Raw genomic sequence first — 15,866 nt, forward strand, 5'->3', positions numbered from 1 at the left:
GCCTCGCTAACTGCCACGCTCGGGCTGGCCGTGCGTTTGGAGCACGTCTGACCCCAATACTGGCTGTAGCGTCATAGCTCCTCTGGGCGCACCCTGACCCATATCACCGCCCCGGTCTGACCGGCAAGCTCCATACCACCGCCCCGCGGTCGGCGCGCGGCGGGCGGTCGCGCGTATGCGTGCCGGTCGAGCCGCAGACCCATCCGGTGGAGCCGCGTGCCGATCCCACCCCGAGTCCGTGTCTGCCGGGCGTGCCGGCACCGGCGGGAGGTCCGGCAGGCGGTCCGGCGCTCCGTGAGCGCGGCGCCAGCCGCCACTGACGGATATTGTGCCGGTCACAGCGGCGGCGCCGCGCGACCCGCCGTGCGCGACACGCGATATTACAGGCCCGACCGGCGAGATACAGCGTGATCAATGCGCAGATTCGTCCTCGGGGACAGCCGGCGCGCCGGGTGTCGGCACGCCGCCGCCTTATTAGCCGGTGCCCGTAACGACGGCCGGCCGGCCGCCGCCGCCACGCACGGCCCCGGACCCGACCGGCGCCCACACTCAGAGTGGGCCAATGGACGCTGAGCGCGACTCAGTGTGCCAATGGACTCGGAGGTTCGTCGGCGCAACTCCTCGCCACTGCTCAGAGACCACGGCTGCGTCAGGAACGGACGCAGCTCTGGTGATACCGTTTCACGAGCAGCGTGACCGTCTGGAGTAATATCTGGCAATCGTCCAAATTACACACCAGTCACCAATCTTATACAATTTTCCGCCACTCGTCCCATCCGCCAACACAGATATGACCTCGCATGGCTAAGCACTAAGCACTTACCTACGCGGTTCTAAGTCTAGTCACCAATGACTCCCGCTGTGACCAGCAGGTAGTTCCTATTCCAGCCAATAGATGGCTGTTGAGACGTGCGCCTGTCACATGCTGTGCCGCATGACTCCCAGTATCTAATTCTGCCGGTAGATGGCTCCCCGGTAGTGCGTCTTTTACATGCTGTGCCGCATGACTTGCCAGTTCCCGATCCTGCCGATAGATGGCTCTCAAGTAGTGCGCCTGTTCCACGCTGTGCCGCAGCGCACGTAGTTCCTACTCCGGCCGACAGATGGCTTACCAGTAATACGCCTGAAGCATACTGTGCCGCAACGCATGCGTAGTTCCTACTCCGGCCAACAGATGGCTCACCAGTCATACGCCTGAAGCATACTGTGCCGCAACGCACGTGTAGCTCCTACTCCAGCTAACAGATGGCTCACCAGTCATACGCCTGAGCCCTGAAGCAAGCTGTGCCGCACGAATCGGCCCTGATGATACGGCGCATTACAAGGCCGTGTGTATGGTGAACTACTAACTAGATAGCGGTCAGGAAGGCATCAGGTCAAAAGTAATGCAAAGCATTTAAAAGGCACTGGAACGACAGATTATACACTGGAAAACTGAAACTTACACAAGAAGCGTAACTCCTACACTGAAAGCGGCCGACGAGCTCCACCGTGACCAGGTTTTCTCGCGGCCCTTGGACTCCCCTCGCAGCCGCCTGCTCCCTTGCTCTCCTATATCGTTACCTAGGCTAAGCTCTCATATACAGGTCGTGCGTCATGGTCGGTATATTTTTCTTTTGCCGGGCATGAGGTCATACCCTAATTGGGTATCTATTACGCCGGTGCCGGCGGCGTCCAAGCCGTATCCATTTCCGCGGCTGAATATAATCAGCCGGGGGAGTCATTAGCGGCTGATCCGGGGCGGCGGGTCATTCGACCCTCTGCCGGGGGCGCAGCTCATGTCTGCCTTATTTACGGGTCATCCCACAGCCTCCTCGAGCAGCACCGGCCGTACTCCACTATACATTCCCCTAAATAGCCGTACTGTTCCAATGCTGACCAGTCTTCCAGCGGCCGCGCTCACACATCCGTGTCCGTTTCAGAGGACTTTGAGCGCAACTTTGTGCGCGTGCTCAACAGGATATACCAGACGATCGAGAGGAACGAGACGCGTCTGGAGGAGCAGGAGTACCGGGACGCCACCAGGCAGGAGTGGCAGCAGGTGAGAGAGATACCTACACCAGACAGAAGTGGCAGCAGGTGAGAGAGATACCTACACCAGACAGGAGTGGCAGCAGGTGAGAGAGAGATACCTACACCAGACAGGAGTGGCAGCAGGTGAGAGAGATACCTACACCAGACAGGAGTGGCAGCAGGTGAGAGGGATACCTGCACCAGACAGGAGTGGCAGCAGGTGAGAGAGATACCTACACCAGACAGGAGTGGCAGCAGGTGAGAGAGATACATACCCCAGACAGGAGTGGCAGCAGGTGAGAGATACATACACCAGACAGGAGTGGCAGCAGGTGAGAGAGATACCTACACCAGACAGGAGTGGCAGCAGGTGAGAGAGATACCTACACCAGACAGGAGTGGCAGCAGGTGAGAGAGATACCTACACCAGACAGGAGTGGCAGCAGGTGAGAGATACCTACACCAGACAGAAGTGGCAGCAGGTGAGAGAGATACCTACACCAGACAGGAGTGGCAGCAGGTAAGAGAGATACCTACACCAGACAGAAGTGGCAGCAGGTGAGAGAGATGCATACACCAGACAGGAATGGCAGCAGGTGAGAGATATACCTACACCAGACAGAAGTGGCAGCAGGTGAGAGAGATACATACACCAGACAGGAGTGGCAGCAGGTGAGAGAGATACCTACACCAGACAGGAGTGGCAGCAGGTAAGAGAGATACATACACCAGACAGGAGTGGCAGCAGGTGAGAGAGATACCTACACCAGACAGGAGTGGCAGCAGGTGAGAGAGATACCTACACCAGACAGGAGTGGCAGCAGGTGAGAGATACCTACACCAGACAGGAGTGGCAGCAGGTAAGAGAGATACCTACACCAGACAGAAGTGGCAGCAGGTGAGAGAGATACCTACACCAGACAGGAGTGGCAGCAGGTGAGAGATACCTACACCAGACAGAAGTGGCAGCAGGTGAGAGAGATACATACACCAGACAGGAGTGGCAGCAGGTGAGAGAGATACCTACACCAGGCAGGAGTGCCAGCAGGTGAGAGATACACCAGACAGGAGTGGCAGCAGGTAAGATATACATCAAGGGGTTTGAGTAAATTAAACACGTAAGGCAGCTTTGTTATAAATGCCATTGTTCGCATTTATCGAGTGCGATATACTATTACAATTTGCTTGCCTTGCTTCGAATAAAGCTTAATCACTGCAGCCGACTACGCAGAATAACGAGGAATACTCCCAGTATTATTCCGCTAATAAGGCGAAATACGATCCACATTCTCGTATGTTCCGCTAATGTGTCTGAAATGTGTCCTGAGCTGTGGCAGCACCGGTGTCCTATATACCATGATTTGTACTGGTGGCGGTGTGGGACACACTTACTCAGCAATGCCAGCAACAGTTGCATTATCGATACCTGCCCTGAGGCTGACCAATACATAAGTGCGCCACTCCGTAGGTACTCTGCATTGTTGTTGGCTTACTACTTAGTCACCCTTTCTGACCATCGGTGGCGCAGACTCCAGAGGGCGCCCCTACTGACCAGCACTGCGTCCCTCCGCCCGTCAGGTGGCCATCGTGTGTGACCGGGTGCTGCTGCTCATCTTTCTGCTCTCGACGGCCACGGCCACCTCGGCCATCCTGCTGTCCTCGCCGCACCTGCACTGAGGGAGGAGCAGCTGCCCCACCGCGCACCGCTGGGCGAACCTGTGCTGAGGGAGGAGCAGTCGTCCCACCGCGCACCGCTGGGCGAACCCGTGCTGAGGGAGAAAGAACCGTCCGTCCGCCCCGCTCACTGGACGGCGAATCTGCACTGAGGAGAAGAGGCGACACTGCCGGTCCGCAGCGTCCACCGGGAGATCAGCAGAGCGCTCACTCTTCTAAACGGATCCTCTCAGAGCCCCTCCGCTCAGTGACAGGCGGGAGTCGCTCGGACGACACGCCCAGACCGCGCCACTGACATTGGTTCACAGACAGTGGTTGTGATTGGAGGTGTCGGTGATGGCGTTCAGAGACCACTTCGCCAGACCTTCAGCCACGCGAGCTGAAGGACATGAGGAATGAAAATGATGAAGTTGATAACTGTGTGTGGGAGACATTCACGCTCCTGCGTCCCTCTGCTCGACTGCTCACAAGAACCTAAACAGTGTGAAATTGAAGTGATTCGTCACTTCGTGTGAACTCCATATAGACCCTCATAAAAGTTGCATGGTCTTTTGTAATTGAGATGACAGGTACACGGAGGATGGTGTTCGCAAAATAAGACGAAAAGCGCAAAATCCTGTCAAAGTGACACGAATATTGAGGCATATCGAGTTGGTGTGAGTTGTTGTGTGAATATGTGTGTAAATGGGGCATCGACAGCGAGCCGCGAGTTTTTACGGAGGGAAGCTGTCACAAATGCTGCTGAAAGGAGCTCCAATGATGTAAAACATAAATGTTCATCTGTAAATATGGCCATTGGCATGAAGATTAACAAGTGCAGGGATGGGATAAGTACGCAATTATCCGCCGGAGAGAAATGATGTACGTGTGTAGTTCTGGTGTAGTCAGAGATGTGTTCCATAGTTTGATTATGTAGGTATGTGATCAGCGCCGTGCAGGAACTTCAGTCGGCGCCGACCGTGTTCCCCGTACCAGCGCCTAGGTAACGTGAGCGTTAACCGAACCGACATCAACTGTAGCCATCCAAGCAAAAATAAACTCTGAGAGCAGCGATTGTTCATAATTCAGACGCGCTCGGGCTAAATTGGACGTTAAATAAGATTCGTAACGATTGGATCAGACCGGAGACGCTGATTTGCCGATCGGGGCTAATGGTGCCATGGCCCCATTGAGGGCAGTCGAGGACCCGTCTCTCGACTACTGGTTGGTGAATCGACCCACGTCGCGACCAGCGTAATTATTGCATGAACAGGAGCCAGGATTCCCTGAAATCAGAGACTGATACCCAGACGGTGTTTCGCTACAAGTTCTGCTTGGAGCGATTCAGCGGCACCCTGACCACAGCTGCTCTCGCTCATCCATCGAGGCATGTTGAAGGACTCAACCTGTATTAATAGTAGTGGGTTGTTATTGTTGAGAACAAATTGCACTCGGCAAACTGGTAAAAAAATCGGTACTGCAGCTGACCAGCACCATTAGACCGTGTCGGACCCATTTCGATCCCCAGGCCGCTCGAGTCTGAAGGTCATGGCGTTCAACTAACGATGCCCAGATCACAGACGGGAGCTCAGACCCGCCTCAATAGATCTCCCCACTCTGCGGCTGCTCAGCACTGACCTACAAAAAATGGACACCGCTCCACTAGTCAGAGGCCCTCTGAGTTACTCATACAGCCGATTAATTTGTTTAATTATTTCAATAACTGATGTAACTGACAATAGCTGACGTCAGCCGCCAAGGTCTCGGATCACCCGGTCCCAGTTGACACAGCAGTGGCAGAGTGCCGCTCACTGTGCAGTGGCTGCTGCTTACTATTCAGTGGCAGAGTGCCGCTCACTGTGCAGTGGCTGCTCACTACTCAGTGGCAGATTGCCGCTCACTGTACAGTGGCTGCTCACTACTCAGTGGCAGAGTGCCGCTCACTGTGCAGTGGCTGCTCACTACTCAGTGGCAGAGTACCGCTCACTGTGCAGTGGCTGCTCACCACTCAGTGGCAGAGTGCCGCTCACTGTGCAGTGGCCGCTCACTACTCAGTGGCAGAGTGCCGCTCACTGTGCAGTGTGCAGTGCCGCTCACTGTGCAGTGGCTGCTCACTACTCAGTGGCAGAGTGCCGCTCACTGTGCAGTGGTGCTCACTACTCAGTGGCAGAGTGCCGCTCACTGTGCAGTGGCCGCTCACTACTCAGTGGCAGAGTGCCGCTCACTGTGCAGTGTGCAGTGGCCAGTGCCGCTCACTGTGCAGTGGCTGCTCACTACTCAGTGGCAGAGTGCCGCTCACTGTGCAGTGGTGCTCACTACTCAGTGGCAGAGTGCCGCTCACTGTGCAGTGGTGCTCACTACTCAGTGGCAGAGTGCCGCTCACTGTGCAGTGTGCAGTGCCGCTCACTGTGCAGTGGCTGCTCACTACTCAGTGGCAGAGTGCCGCTCACTGTGCAGTGCCGCTCACTGTGCAGTGGCTGCTCACTACTCAGTGGCAGAGTGCCGCTCACTGTGCAGTGCCGCTCACTGTGCAGTGGCTGCTCACTGTGCAGTGTGCAGTGCCGCTCACTGTGCAGTGGCTGCTCACTACTCAGTGGCAGAGTGCCGCTCACTGTGCAGTGGCTGCTCACTACTCAGTGGCAGAGTGCCGCTCACTGTGCAGTGGCTGCTCACTACTCAGTGGCAGAGTGCCGCTCAGTGTGCAGTGGCTGCTCACTACTCAGTGACAGAGTGCCGCTCACTGCGCAGTGTGCAGTGCCGCTCACTGTGCAGTGGCTGCTCACTACTCAGTGGCAGAGTGCCGCTCACTGTGCAGTGCCGCTCACTGTGCAGTGGCTGCTCACTACTCAGTGGCAGAGTGCCGCTCACTGTGCAGTGGCTGCTCACTACTCAGTGGCAGAGTGCCGCTCACTGTGCAGTGCCGCTCACTGTGCAGTGCCGCTCACTGTGCAGTGGCTGCTCACTGTGCAGTGTGCAGTGCCGCTCACTGTGCAGTGGCTGCTCACTACTCAGTGGCAGAGTGCCGCTCACTGTGCAGTGGCTGCTCACCACTCAGTGGCAGAGTGCCGCTCACTGTGCAGTGGCTGCTCACCACTCAGTGGCAGAGTGTCGCTCACTGTGCAGTGGCTGCTCACTACTCAGTGGCAGAGTGCCGCTCACTGTGCAGTGGCTGCTCACTACTCAGTGGCAGAGCACCGGGACGAATCGCCCTAGTGTCAACCGTCAGCGCAGCTAGGGCGTCGTTGGCCTCATTGTGTAAAATGCATGGCAGCAGTTTGTGAAACACGAACAGACAATGTTATGATAATGTAAGGACTTACCTGGTTTCCAGTCGGCGAGGAGATTCGATGACACTTCAGTTGTTCACGGCCACAGCGAAATGGCTCTTGCGGTGCTCTAGTTCTCTTGTTCCATGAGCGTTGGCAGATAGTTACAAAGCTCGACGCTACAGCTCTCTCGACGTCTGCCTTCGCGGTTACAGGCAGTTTGACTTCTACAGCAGGCTACACTACAAGCATTCGAAAGCCATATCCAAGCAGTCAGCTGTATTCTCTCGGAGGATTCTTTTCCTCCAATGGCCTCGCCGATTCGCACAACAAACAACCAGCTACGGATTAGTAATAAGCGCGGGCAGCAGCTCCTTAAACCAAAGCCAAGCGCCGGCGTATCCGGGGCCCACCCGAGCCCTCAGCTAACGCCGGATACAACCAAGGGAGACAACAAACCAGGACGCCGCGTCTCTGGCGACACACAACGGTCAACAAATCACCGCACCCTACGGCACCGACCGGCGAACAAAGCACCGGATCCTACTGCGCCGGTGGACGAATCACCGTACCCTACGGCACCGACCGGTGGTCACATCACCGTCCCTACAGCACCGACCGGTGGTCACATCACCGTACCCTACGGCACCGACCGGTGGTCACATCACCGTACCCTACTGCACCGACCCGCATGGCCGCCGGGCCTCCGGCGCTCCCTCCGTCCTCTCTCTCACTCTCCCTCTCTCTCTCCCGTAACGCTCTCCGTATAGTTCCGATATCGGCGCCAAACTTGTGCGCGTCTCTGTCCCCTACGTTTCCGTTACCGCACCTCTACGGCCGGCGAGGGTCAGGTACAGCTCTCTCCGCCGCGGACTGTGTGGCACCACAGCGCCGCCAGGGCGGGACTAAGTGCACTTTGTCCGAGACGCCGCGAGCCCGCCCCGCAAGGCGTCATCTGGAGGGACTGGCAAGGCCTGGGCGCGTGGCACCGGCACACTCCGGTCCCACGGCGCCCCTACTGCGACCGGCGAGCGCGCCGCGCCGCCAGGGAAGTCATCTACTCAGACCGGCTCCGCGCCGGCCGGCCAGAACATCGAACCAGACAAATCGGAACGGAGGACAGGAAAGATACATCACAAACGGACACGGAAACGACCGGGACGAGCCACTAAATCACTAACCTACATGATCGAGAGGACAAGATGGAGCTCAAGTAAAATGCACCGTCTAAATGACAGTATAGATTAGGGAGCAGGAGACAAGAGCCTCAATACTAAATTCTTCCACAAGCGTCTCCTCCAAAAGCTTTGTAGCGACCATCACGTCGAAACGACACTAAACACTAGGCGGTCATCTATACAAAACGTTATACAAACACTAGCCTGGACGACAAGCGGACGGGGCGCGCCGATGGAATAGATGAAAGCGCACTTTGAAACGTTTTGGGTCACCGGACAGGGTGTCTGTCGATCCCGCGCAGAGAAAGAGAGCTCCTTAGCACTACCTTAACATAATCCTCGGCCGACCGGCCGGGCGGGGAAGGCGGCGAGACATCTCGAGTCGCCGGCGCGCGGCGCGGGCAGTGGTCGCTCCTACCTGAACTTTGAACAGCCGCCCGCCGCGCCACCTTGTTAGATGCTCGCTCGGAGCCGGACCGGCGGCGGCGAGCCGAGCGGCGCTGGCCGCCCGGTCGCTCGTCCTCCGCCGCCACTGAGCCTACATGGGCGGCGGCGGGTTGAGTCCGAAGATGGGCGGTTTGGTGTCGACCGACTGGAGGAAGTCGTTGATGTTGTTGAAGTCCATGGGCATGTCGTCCAGGATGGCGATGTCGGGTATGATGTCGCTGGCGTCGCCGTCGGCCGTGGCGAACCTGCCGCACAGACAGACGGACCGGTCACCGGGCGGGCGGGCAGCGGAGCGCGGCGGCGGCGGCCGAGCGCCGCCCGCCGGCCGCCGCCCCCGTCCGGTGAGCGCGGTCCGCTGGCCGGCCGGCGCGGCCCGGCGGCCGACGGCGGCGCTCCGTCCGCCCACTCCCTCCCTCCACAATACTGACCCACCCCAGACAGACAGCCACACAGCGACACACACCAGCCGGTGTATTATGGCCAATGATTCCGAATACGGCTCAAAAACACAAGCGGAGCGGTGCGGAAAGCGGCGGTGCGACACGCACACGGACACACGCACACACTGCGCGAGCGCGCGGACACCGAGCGAGCGACGGGCGCGCGGCACACACGTGGTGCGCCGGCACACTCGCGCGCCCTCTCACCCACTCACACACAGACAGTCAAAAATAGTCGCCGTGATTTTTTTGTTTTGATTATATGCATATTCAAAGTACGTCAAGCGACACACCAGCACATACACTTAAAATAGTCTTACTTAAACGGTGTAGTGCGGTGCTTAACACTAAGACAGCGGCGCGCCCGGGCCGCCGATCTGGACACGGCACGGGCACACAGTCAACAGCAACACATCGGAACGGCCGGCTGCGCCGCCCGTCGGGCACCGTCGCCGCGCCGGTGTCTTTCAGAGCGCGTCCGGCGTGCGCAGCTCACGGGCAGTCTGTGCGACGCCGCTCGGTGACCGCTCCTGTCCAGTGAGCTCCGGGCCGGTAAAACGCCAGCGGGCACGCCGCCTTGTACAACTACACGGATGAGCTTATAACAATGACAGCCGCCGGCCGCACCCGGCCTCCCGATGCCTCCTACGCGCTACAACTCTCTCGCTCAGTGTGTGATCTGCTCTAAATATGCACGCGTATCACAACGTTCCCGAATTGCACAGACATATCGCACCTCGCCCGCTGCTAGCGCGCCGCTGAGCGGGCCGGCCGGCCGGAGTGCTGCCGGCCGGCCGGACGCTTGGCACAGGCGCGCCGGCCAGGAATGTCAACAGCGTCACGGCAATTTGGTGTGTATGTGTGTGTGTGTGTCGAGCCACCCGGCGGCGCGGCCCCTCTATTCTCTACAGTCGGCCTCTGGCGGCGGGGCGGCCGCCGCACGACTGCCGCTATCACTTACATATCACATGAAAAGCCACGCGGCGGCAGCGCCCGCGCGCAAGCGACAGTGAACAGCGCCACGCGACCGCACCGGCACGCGGTCAACAAGCAGCACAGACGACCCCAGACAGACAGAGAGGAGACCGAGAAACAGCTGAAGGCGAAAAGGACGCGGCCCGGCTCGCTGCGCTACGGTACGCTACAGTCAGTCGACACACTGAGACACCACACACACACACTTGCGCAGACAAACACACAGACGGCCGCCGCTGCTCCCGGCGGCGGCCGCGAGATCGGCGCCGGCCGCGCGCATCCCCGGCGCCGGCCCGGCCCGCTCCAACGCCGCACACCTACAGCGCCGACCGACCGACCGTCGGCGGCGGCGGCTTAAAGCACGGCGAGACCGCCCGGCTGCCGGCGCCCGGATAAACTCTGAATCAGGCGTAACATCGCTCGACGCGACCCGCTTCGTACAAGGTACTCGGTTGGCTGGGCGGCTGCGGTGGCGCGTCTCCGGCCGCGGGCAGACGCCAACAGTGTCCGTTCCGTCACTCGCCCGCGCGCCTGCAGTGGCGCCGGGCGGCAGCGGTGGCGGCGCGCGGCCCCGGCGCTTCGGTGGTCGACTCACAGAGGTCGGCCGTGTGGGGCGGCGCGCGGAGCTCGGCCGCGGCCGGCCGTGTCGCCGACGACTCGTTACAGTTCCATACAGGACTGGAGACTGGAACCGCGGAGACACGCGGCCGTAGAGTGGACAACAGGTCAACCATCAACAGAGCGGAGCGACGGGTAGAACTGAGCAGCGGGTACTATGGGTTTGACAGATCAAACAGATAGAGAACTACTCATTTCACGACCCTTATATTGAAAGAAAATATATTTATCCTGAGAACAAAGGAAAATAACTATGGCAGAAAAAATATATTAGGAACAAGCAAGAGAATCACCGATCTCCGTTGATTCCAGTTACCGCTGTCTGTTTACAGTTCTGGCAAAGACAGTTACTCAGAGAGAAAAAAAATCGCGCCTTGAATGAGTCCAAGATCACCTTTTTTGGAGGGAGGGGCACGCAGCTATTGCAAAACGCGGCCTAACACTGCTATAATAGCCGGGCATTAAAAGTTCTTAAAGACGTAGGATCTCCGAGCACTGTAGGACGGGCGGTATCAGATACGTGGATTTTGTCACAGGCGAGGGACAAAGCTTTTAAATCAGCCGGAGGAAGGTGAGCCTTCTAGACACTAAAAACGGTGCAGTACCGTCTCACACCAAAAACAAATTGATTGTGGAAACAAAAGTCGAAACGTGATAGTCAGACAAAACGATACTTTCTTCAACATATCCACACATTTCGAATTAACTTATCGCAAAATATCTTCAAGCCCTTGATATGCGTAATGAATGGAGGTCAACTCTTAACCACCCGAGGTCAGCTCACTGACCGATATCATCTGTCTTATCCCATCGCAGAAACTCCTTCCAGTCGCGCCTGTCCCTTTCCGCACTCAGGAGCCTACATCTACATCTGCTCTACTCTAGCTCTAGCGTCTACTTCTACAACTACTACGCTGGCTCTACCCCCACTACCCTCGCTGCCCTGCCTGTCCGATTACTCACGTGGAGACGGACTCGGAGATGGCCGAGTTGACCGACGGCGTGTCCCGGTTGGTGTTGTCGGGCGATGTGGGCGAGTAGAACGTCTGAGGCGTGTTCGGGTAGCTGTCCATGCCACCCACACCCGACCACCTGTGTACCAGTGGCGCCACAGAATACAGTCAGACCGACGGAATGAGACGGCGGCCAGCACGGAAAGGACAGCGGGATTTGTGACTGAGTTTATCGACCCTTACCTGGAAGCGGCTAACACATTACATCAGCGCAGACTGAGGAGCAAATCTAATTAACCAGTTTAGATGTCATTTCCTTACCAAATATGCAATTAACAATTATTAGCTTCATTATGTTTGTAGCATATCTGCAAACGACGGCGTCAGTTCCTGACACACAATTCCTATGAGTGGCCTGCGCGCCTACACTCTACCCCTGAGCGGCCTACTGACCCCGGCACGTGAGTGACGAGCAGCGGGCGGACGTAGCCGTTGTTGGACGTGTTGCTGCTGCTGTTGATGGGCGTGTAGTACTTGGAGAAGGCCTGGTCCTTGATGATGTCCGGGTACAGGTAGATCAGGTGCTTCAGGTCCGACAGACGGTCGGCCAGAGAGCGGATCGCGAAGTCCTTGTTGGTGAACGGCTGCAGCATGTACACTTGTTGCTCTGCGGGGAGGGAACGCGCATCAAGACCTGCATCCTGACAAGTGTAGTGCCGATGGCGCGTACTACAGTCACATAACGAGACAAAGGTCAACACAGCTCACAGTCCCCTGACCACCAGCCACCACCCAGCCGCGGTCCACCTCCCCGGTATCCCATGTGCGCTGTGCGTACCGTAGTTACGTGACCCGCCGACAGGTGGGACCGGTGGCGTTCGCCCTGCCCGCCACCGGCAGTGCGTGCTCGCTTTCGGCAGAGCTCGGAGCTCCCTGTGCGTGGCCCAGTCGCCGGTATTTGAGGCGGTTCGGGTCTCCGCATGTGCTTTGAGCGGTGCGGAGATGGAGGAGGCTATCCGCGAGTTGGCGGAAAAAGTGAGTGCCATCGAGGCATCAGTGCGCGTCATTGACGCTCGTGTGAGTGAGCCCAACGCCGGTCGTCGGCACGTGGCTCCAACGGCTCTCAGTGCAGCCGAGGCTGCTGAGCCCAGTGAGAAGCAGGAGCAGCCGAGTTTCGGCGCGTCAGCAGATCTGCAGGCTGACTTTCGAGCGATTCGGGACAGCCTGAGCAAGGTCAAGCTCCCTCAGGACTTGGTGGTTGGTGACTCCCGAGCCGGAATCGGCAAGGCTGATCTAGCGCGCTTCCAGGTCATCCAGAAGTGCGCCCGTTTCCAGGAAACCGCCTTGAAGATACTGTCTTCGGCGCAGGTAGCTGATCCAGTGATTGACCAGCTCACAACCGTGACGCTGGCTCAGCTCAGGTTCCTACAAGAGGAGTACACTCATCTGATTGTCTCCAACCAGTTCGACGACTCTACGGCGCAGCTGTTCAAAACGCTGCAACACAACCCGGCGACCTTCACGCCTGGAGCAGTGGAAAATCTCCAGCGCGCCGTGGCCATTGCCGGGGCGCGGCAGCATTCTCGTCAGGTCAGCCAAGTTCCTGACCGTGGTCGCTGGCGAGGTCCAGCACCGCAGGGCCAACGGTTATACGGCGGCCCGGTGTCGTCTGATTGGCGGAGCCGCGGTCGTCCCGGCCTGCCGCCGTCACGTGACCTGCCGAGGTCGAGTCAGTCTGGTGGGGCGGGGGCCGGAGCTGCGGACTGATAGTGAGAGTGGACATGGTGCTGCGGCCGGAGGCCTGGGCGGGGATCGGTGCGTCTGATACAGTACTTAGCTGGGTGACGGAGGGCGTGCCCATCCCCCTCGTGCGTGAACCCGAGCGTAGAGTGTTCACCAATCCAGTGTTTAGTGGTGCAGAGAAAACGTTTTTGGACCAAGAAATCAGTGCGCTGGAAGAGAGGGGTATTATTCGGCGGGTTCGCGACATGCCCCATTGTGTATCGCCGCTGAAGGTAGTACCCAAGAGTGGCGGCAAGTTCAGACTGATATGCGACCTCAGGTACGTGAACTCGCATTGTGACACGCCAAAATTTTCTTCTGAGGGTGTTGATGTGCTGCCGGAGATAGTGCGCGGTGGTGAGCAGGCTGTCACCGTAGACCTGAAGGATGGTTTTTATCATTTTCCGATCAGGGCTGAGTTCCGAACGTATTTAGGGTTTCAGTTTGGCGGTTTTTGGTGGGTGTGGTGCTGTCTACCGTTTGGCTTGCAATGTTCGCCGTTTTTCTTCCACAAATGTATTCGTGTTGTCGTCGAGTATTTGCGTGGTCCTACTCACTCTCTATCCCTGATGGCATATGTGGATGATTTTTATCTTTGCTCGTCAAAAACACGAATTCAGGAGGACATGCGCGTACTGTTGGATACCCTCAAGGCACTAGGGCTTGCGGTTAATTTTAATAAGTCCTGTCTCACGCCGTCAGATTCAGTTACGTATTTAGGGTTTGACGTTCACTGTGCGTCTGCGTCTCGACCGCCTTTGATAACAGTTCCGAAGGCTAAAATCCGCAAGCTAAAACAGGACATTTCGAGGTCACTGAAACGTTCTAACGTGTCAGCTAGGGTGCTGGCTCGAATGGCCGGTCGTTGCGTTAGTATGCTCGCCGCGGTGTTCCCCGCAAAGTTGAAACTTCGCAATGTATACCGACTTTTGAATTCCAGGTCGTCTTGGGAGTCGCTGCTGACGTGGTCCCCCGGAGCCAGGGACGATCTGTCGTGGTGGGTGTCCTCTCTGGACAGCTGGAACGGCCGGCTGCTGGTGCCGCCAGCTGCTTGCGATCTGCAGCTCGCCACCGACGCCTCGGGCTCCGGCTGGGGAGCCGTTCTCTCGGCGCACAGTTGTCAGCTGGCGTCCGGGTTCTGGGACTGTCGGGTGAGTGGCGAGTCGGTCAACTATCGAGAGCTGCTCGCGGTATATTTGGCACTCCTTTCATTCCGTTCAGCGTTAGTTGGGAAAACAGTGGAGATTCTGTCTGACAATGTTGCTACTGTGGCGCACATTAATAATTTTGGATCTTCCAATATTCGCTTGGATAGTGTCGCCCAAGATATATGGGCATTTGCGTTACAGAATGGCATGTCGCTTGTCGCGCATCATATAGCGGGTGTTTCAAACACAGGTCCTGACGCTCTCTCGCGTGTTTCGGCGCGTCATGAGTGGGTGATACATCCGTTCATTTTCCGGCAGCTCGACCGGATGTTCGGGCCGCATACAGTGGACCGGTTCGCGTCGTTCAACACGGCGCTACTTCCCGCCTACAACAGTCGGTTTGCCGACCCCTGCTCGGCGGGGATCGACGCGCTGGGCCAGACCGATTGGGGCGCGGAGAACAACTGGGTGAACCCTCCGTTTCGTCTCATCTCGAGGGTTCTGGACATCGTGGAGGCACAGCGGGCGGTCGCGACGCTGATAGCACCCATGTGGCCGGGGCAGCCGTGGATGGCGCGGCTCCGCCGGCTGTCCACGGCGCCGCCGCTGCGGCTGCCGCCGGTGACGAGCTCGTGTCTCCCCCTGGCCGAGCAGCAGGAGATAGAGCCGCGGCGCAACTGCCGCTGGAGTCTGTTCGCCTGGAGGATATCTGGCGCGAACAGCTAGCCGCTCGTGGTTGGTCTCGGACAGCGAGCAACTGTATGCAACTGAGCCTGGCAGGCAGCACGTTGCAAACTTACGACCGTTACATTCGTGATTTGTTCACATTTTGCAGCGGCCGGGGAGTTTCTTTTCCGCCGACCGATCCTGCAGTGATGGCTGACTTCATGATCCACCGGTGTGGCTCCTCTTCTCGTCCACACTCCACTGTCCGGTGCGTGTCTGCCGCCGTATCTGCGCTGTATGAGGCAGTGGGTGCTGCTAACCCCGTGCACGACCCGTTTGTTGCTCGGTTGTTGCAGGGTATTGTGAAGAGTGGCACGCGCGCGCCGTTGGCCAGGTCGGCCGTCATGGATATTTCTGCGTTCATGCGTCTGTTTCGTGCCTGGTCAGGTAATGACGACCTGTCCGTTAAACACCTTAGGTTGAAGACCATTGTTTTGTTAGCTTTAGCGTTGATGTTAAGACCGTCAGACGTAGCGCCACGGGCTAAAACGTACGACACTAACACAGACCTTGTATCTTCTTTTGTGATGTCGACTGATCAGTTCTTGTTCAGAGAGGACGGCTCTCTCCAGGTAACCTTTTTGGGTGTAAAGAACGACAGCCAGAGAACGGGGTTTCAGGTTACCCTGCCCGCCTGTCCGGATCCCCAGGTAGACCCTGTGGGGGC

The 15,866-nt window shown here is 57.9% G+C and overlaps 3 protein-coding genes across 15 annotated transcripts in view; 2 read left to right on the forward strand and 1 right to left on the reverse strand.

The window, feature by feature from the left end:
- LOC122365410 (neuronal acetylcholine receptor subunit alpha-10-like) overlaps nucleotides 1-4,738 on the forward strand; it is a 43,519-nt gene extending 38,781 nt beyond the window's left edge. The window contains exons 9-10 of the mRNA XM_043336617.1: nucleotides 1,923-2,041; nucleotides 3,592-4,738. Coding sequence (XP_043192552.1) covers nucleotides 1,923-2,041; nucleotides 3,592-3,690 — 218 coding nt within the window. The 3' untranslated portion in view covers nucleotides 3,691-4,738. The remainder of the gene's footprint in view (nucleotides 1-1,922; nucleotides 2,042-3,591) is intronic.
- Nucleotides 4,739-7,198: 2,460 nt separating this feature from the next.
- LOC122365407 (signal transducer and activator of transcription 5B-like) overlaps nucleotides 7,199-15,866 on the reverse strand; it is a 60,784-nt gene continuing 52,116 nt past the window's right edge. For 6 of the 13 annotated variants that reach the window (XM_043336605.1, XM_043336602.1, XM_043336606.1 and 3 more), the window contains 3 exons: nucleotides 11,997-12,210; nucleotides 11,554-11,682; nucleotides 7,199-8,802 (listed from right to left, as the gene is read on the reverse strand). In XM_043336605.1, the coding sequence (XP_043192540.1) occupies nucleotides 8,649-8,802; nucleotides 11,554-11,682; nucleotides 11,997-12,210 (497 nt within the window). In that variant the 3' untranslated portion in view covers nucleotides 7,199-8,648. Of the gene's footprint in view, nucleotides 8,803-9,011; nucleotides 10,658-11,553; nucleotides 11,683-11,996; nucleotides 12,211-15,866 lie in introns of those variants that run through there. The other 7 variants (XM_043336609.1, XM_043336611.1, XM_043336612.1 and 4 more) reach the window with 2 other exon arrangements.
- LOC122365408 lies at nucleotides 13,325-15,725 on the forward strand. Its single transcript, XM_043336614.1, has 3 exons — nucleotides 13,325-13,605; nucleotides 14,266-14,476; nucleotides 14,792-15,725. The coding sequence occupies exons 1-3, from the start codon at nucleotides 13,325-13,327 to the stop codon at nucleotides 15,197-15,199; spliced, it is 900 nt and encodes a 299-aa protein (XP_043192549.1). The 3' UTR covers nucleotides 15,200-15,725.

The sequence above is a fragment of the Amphibalanus amphitrite genome, unplaced genomic scaffold, assembly GCF_019059575.1.
Source record: "Amphibalanus amphitrite isolate SeventyFive unplaced genomic scaffold, NRLGWU_Aamphi_draft 000738F_arrow, whole genome shotgun sequence".
Taxonomy (NCBI): domain Eukaryota; kingdom Metazoa; phylum Arthropoda; class Thecostraca; order Balanomorpha; family Balanidae; genus Amphibalanus; species Amphibalanus amphitrite.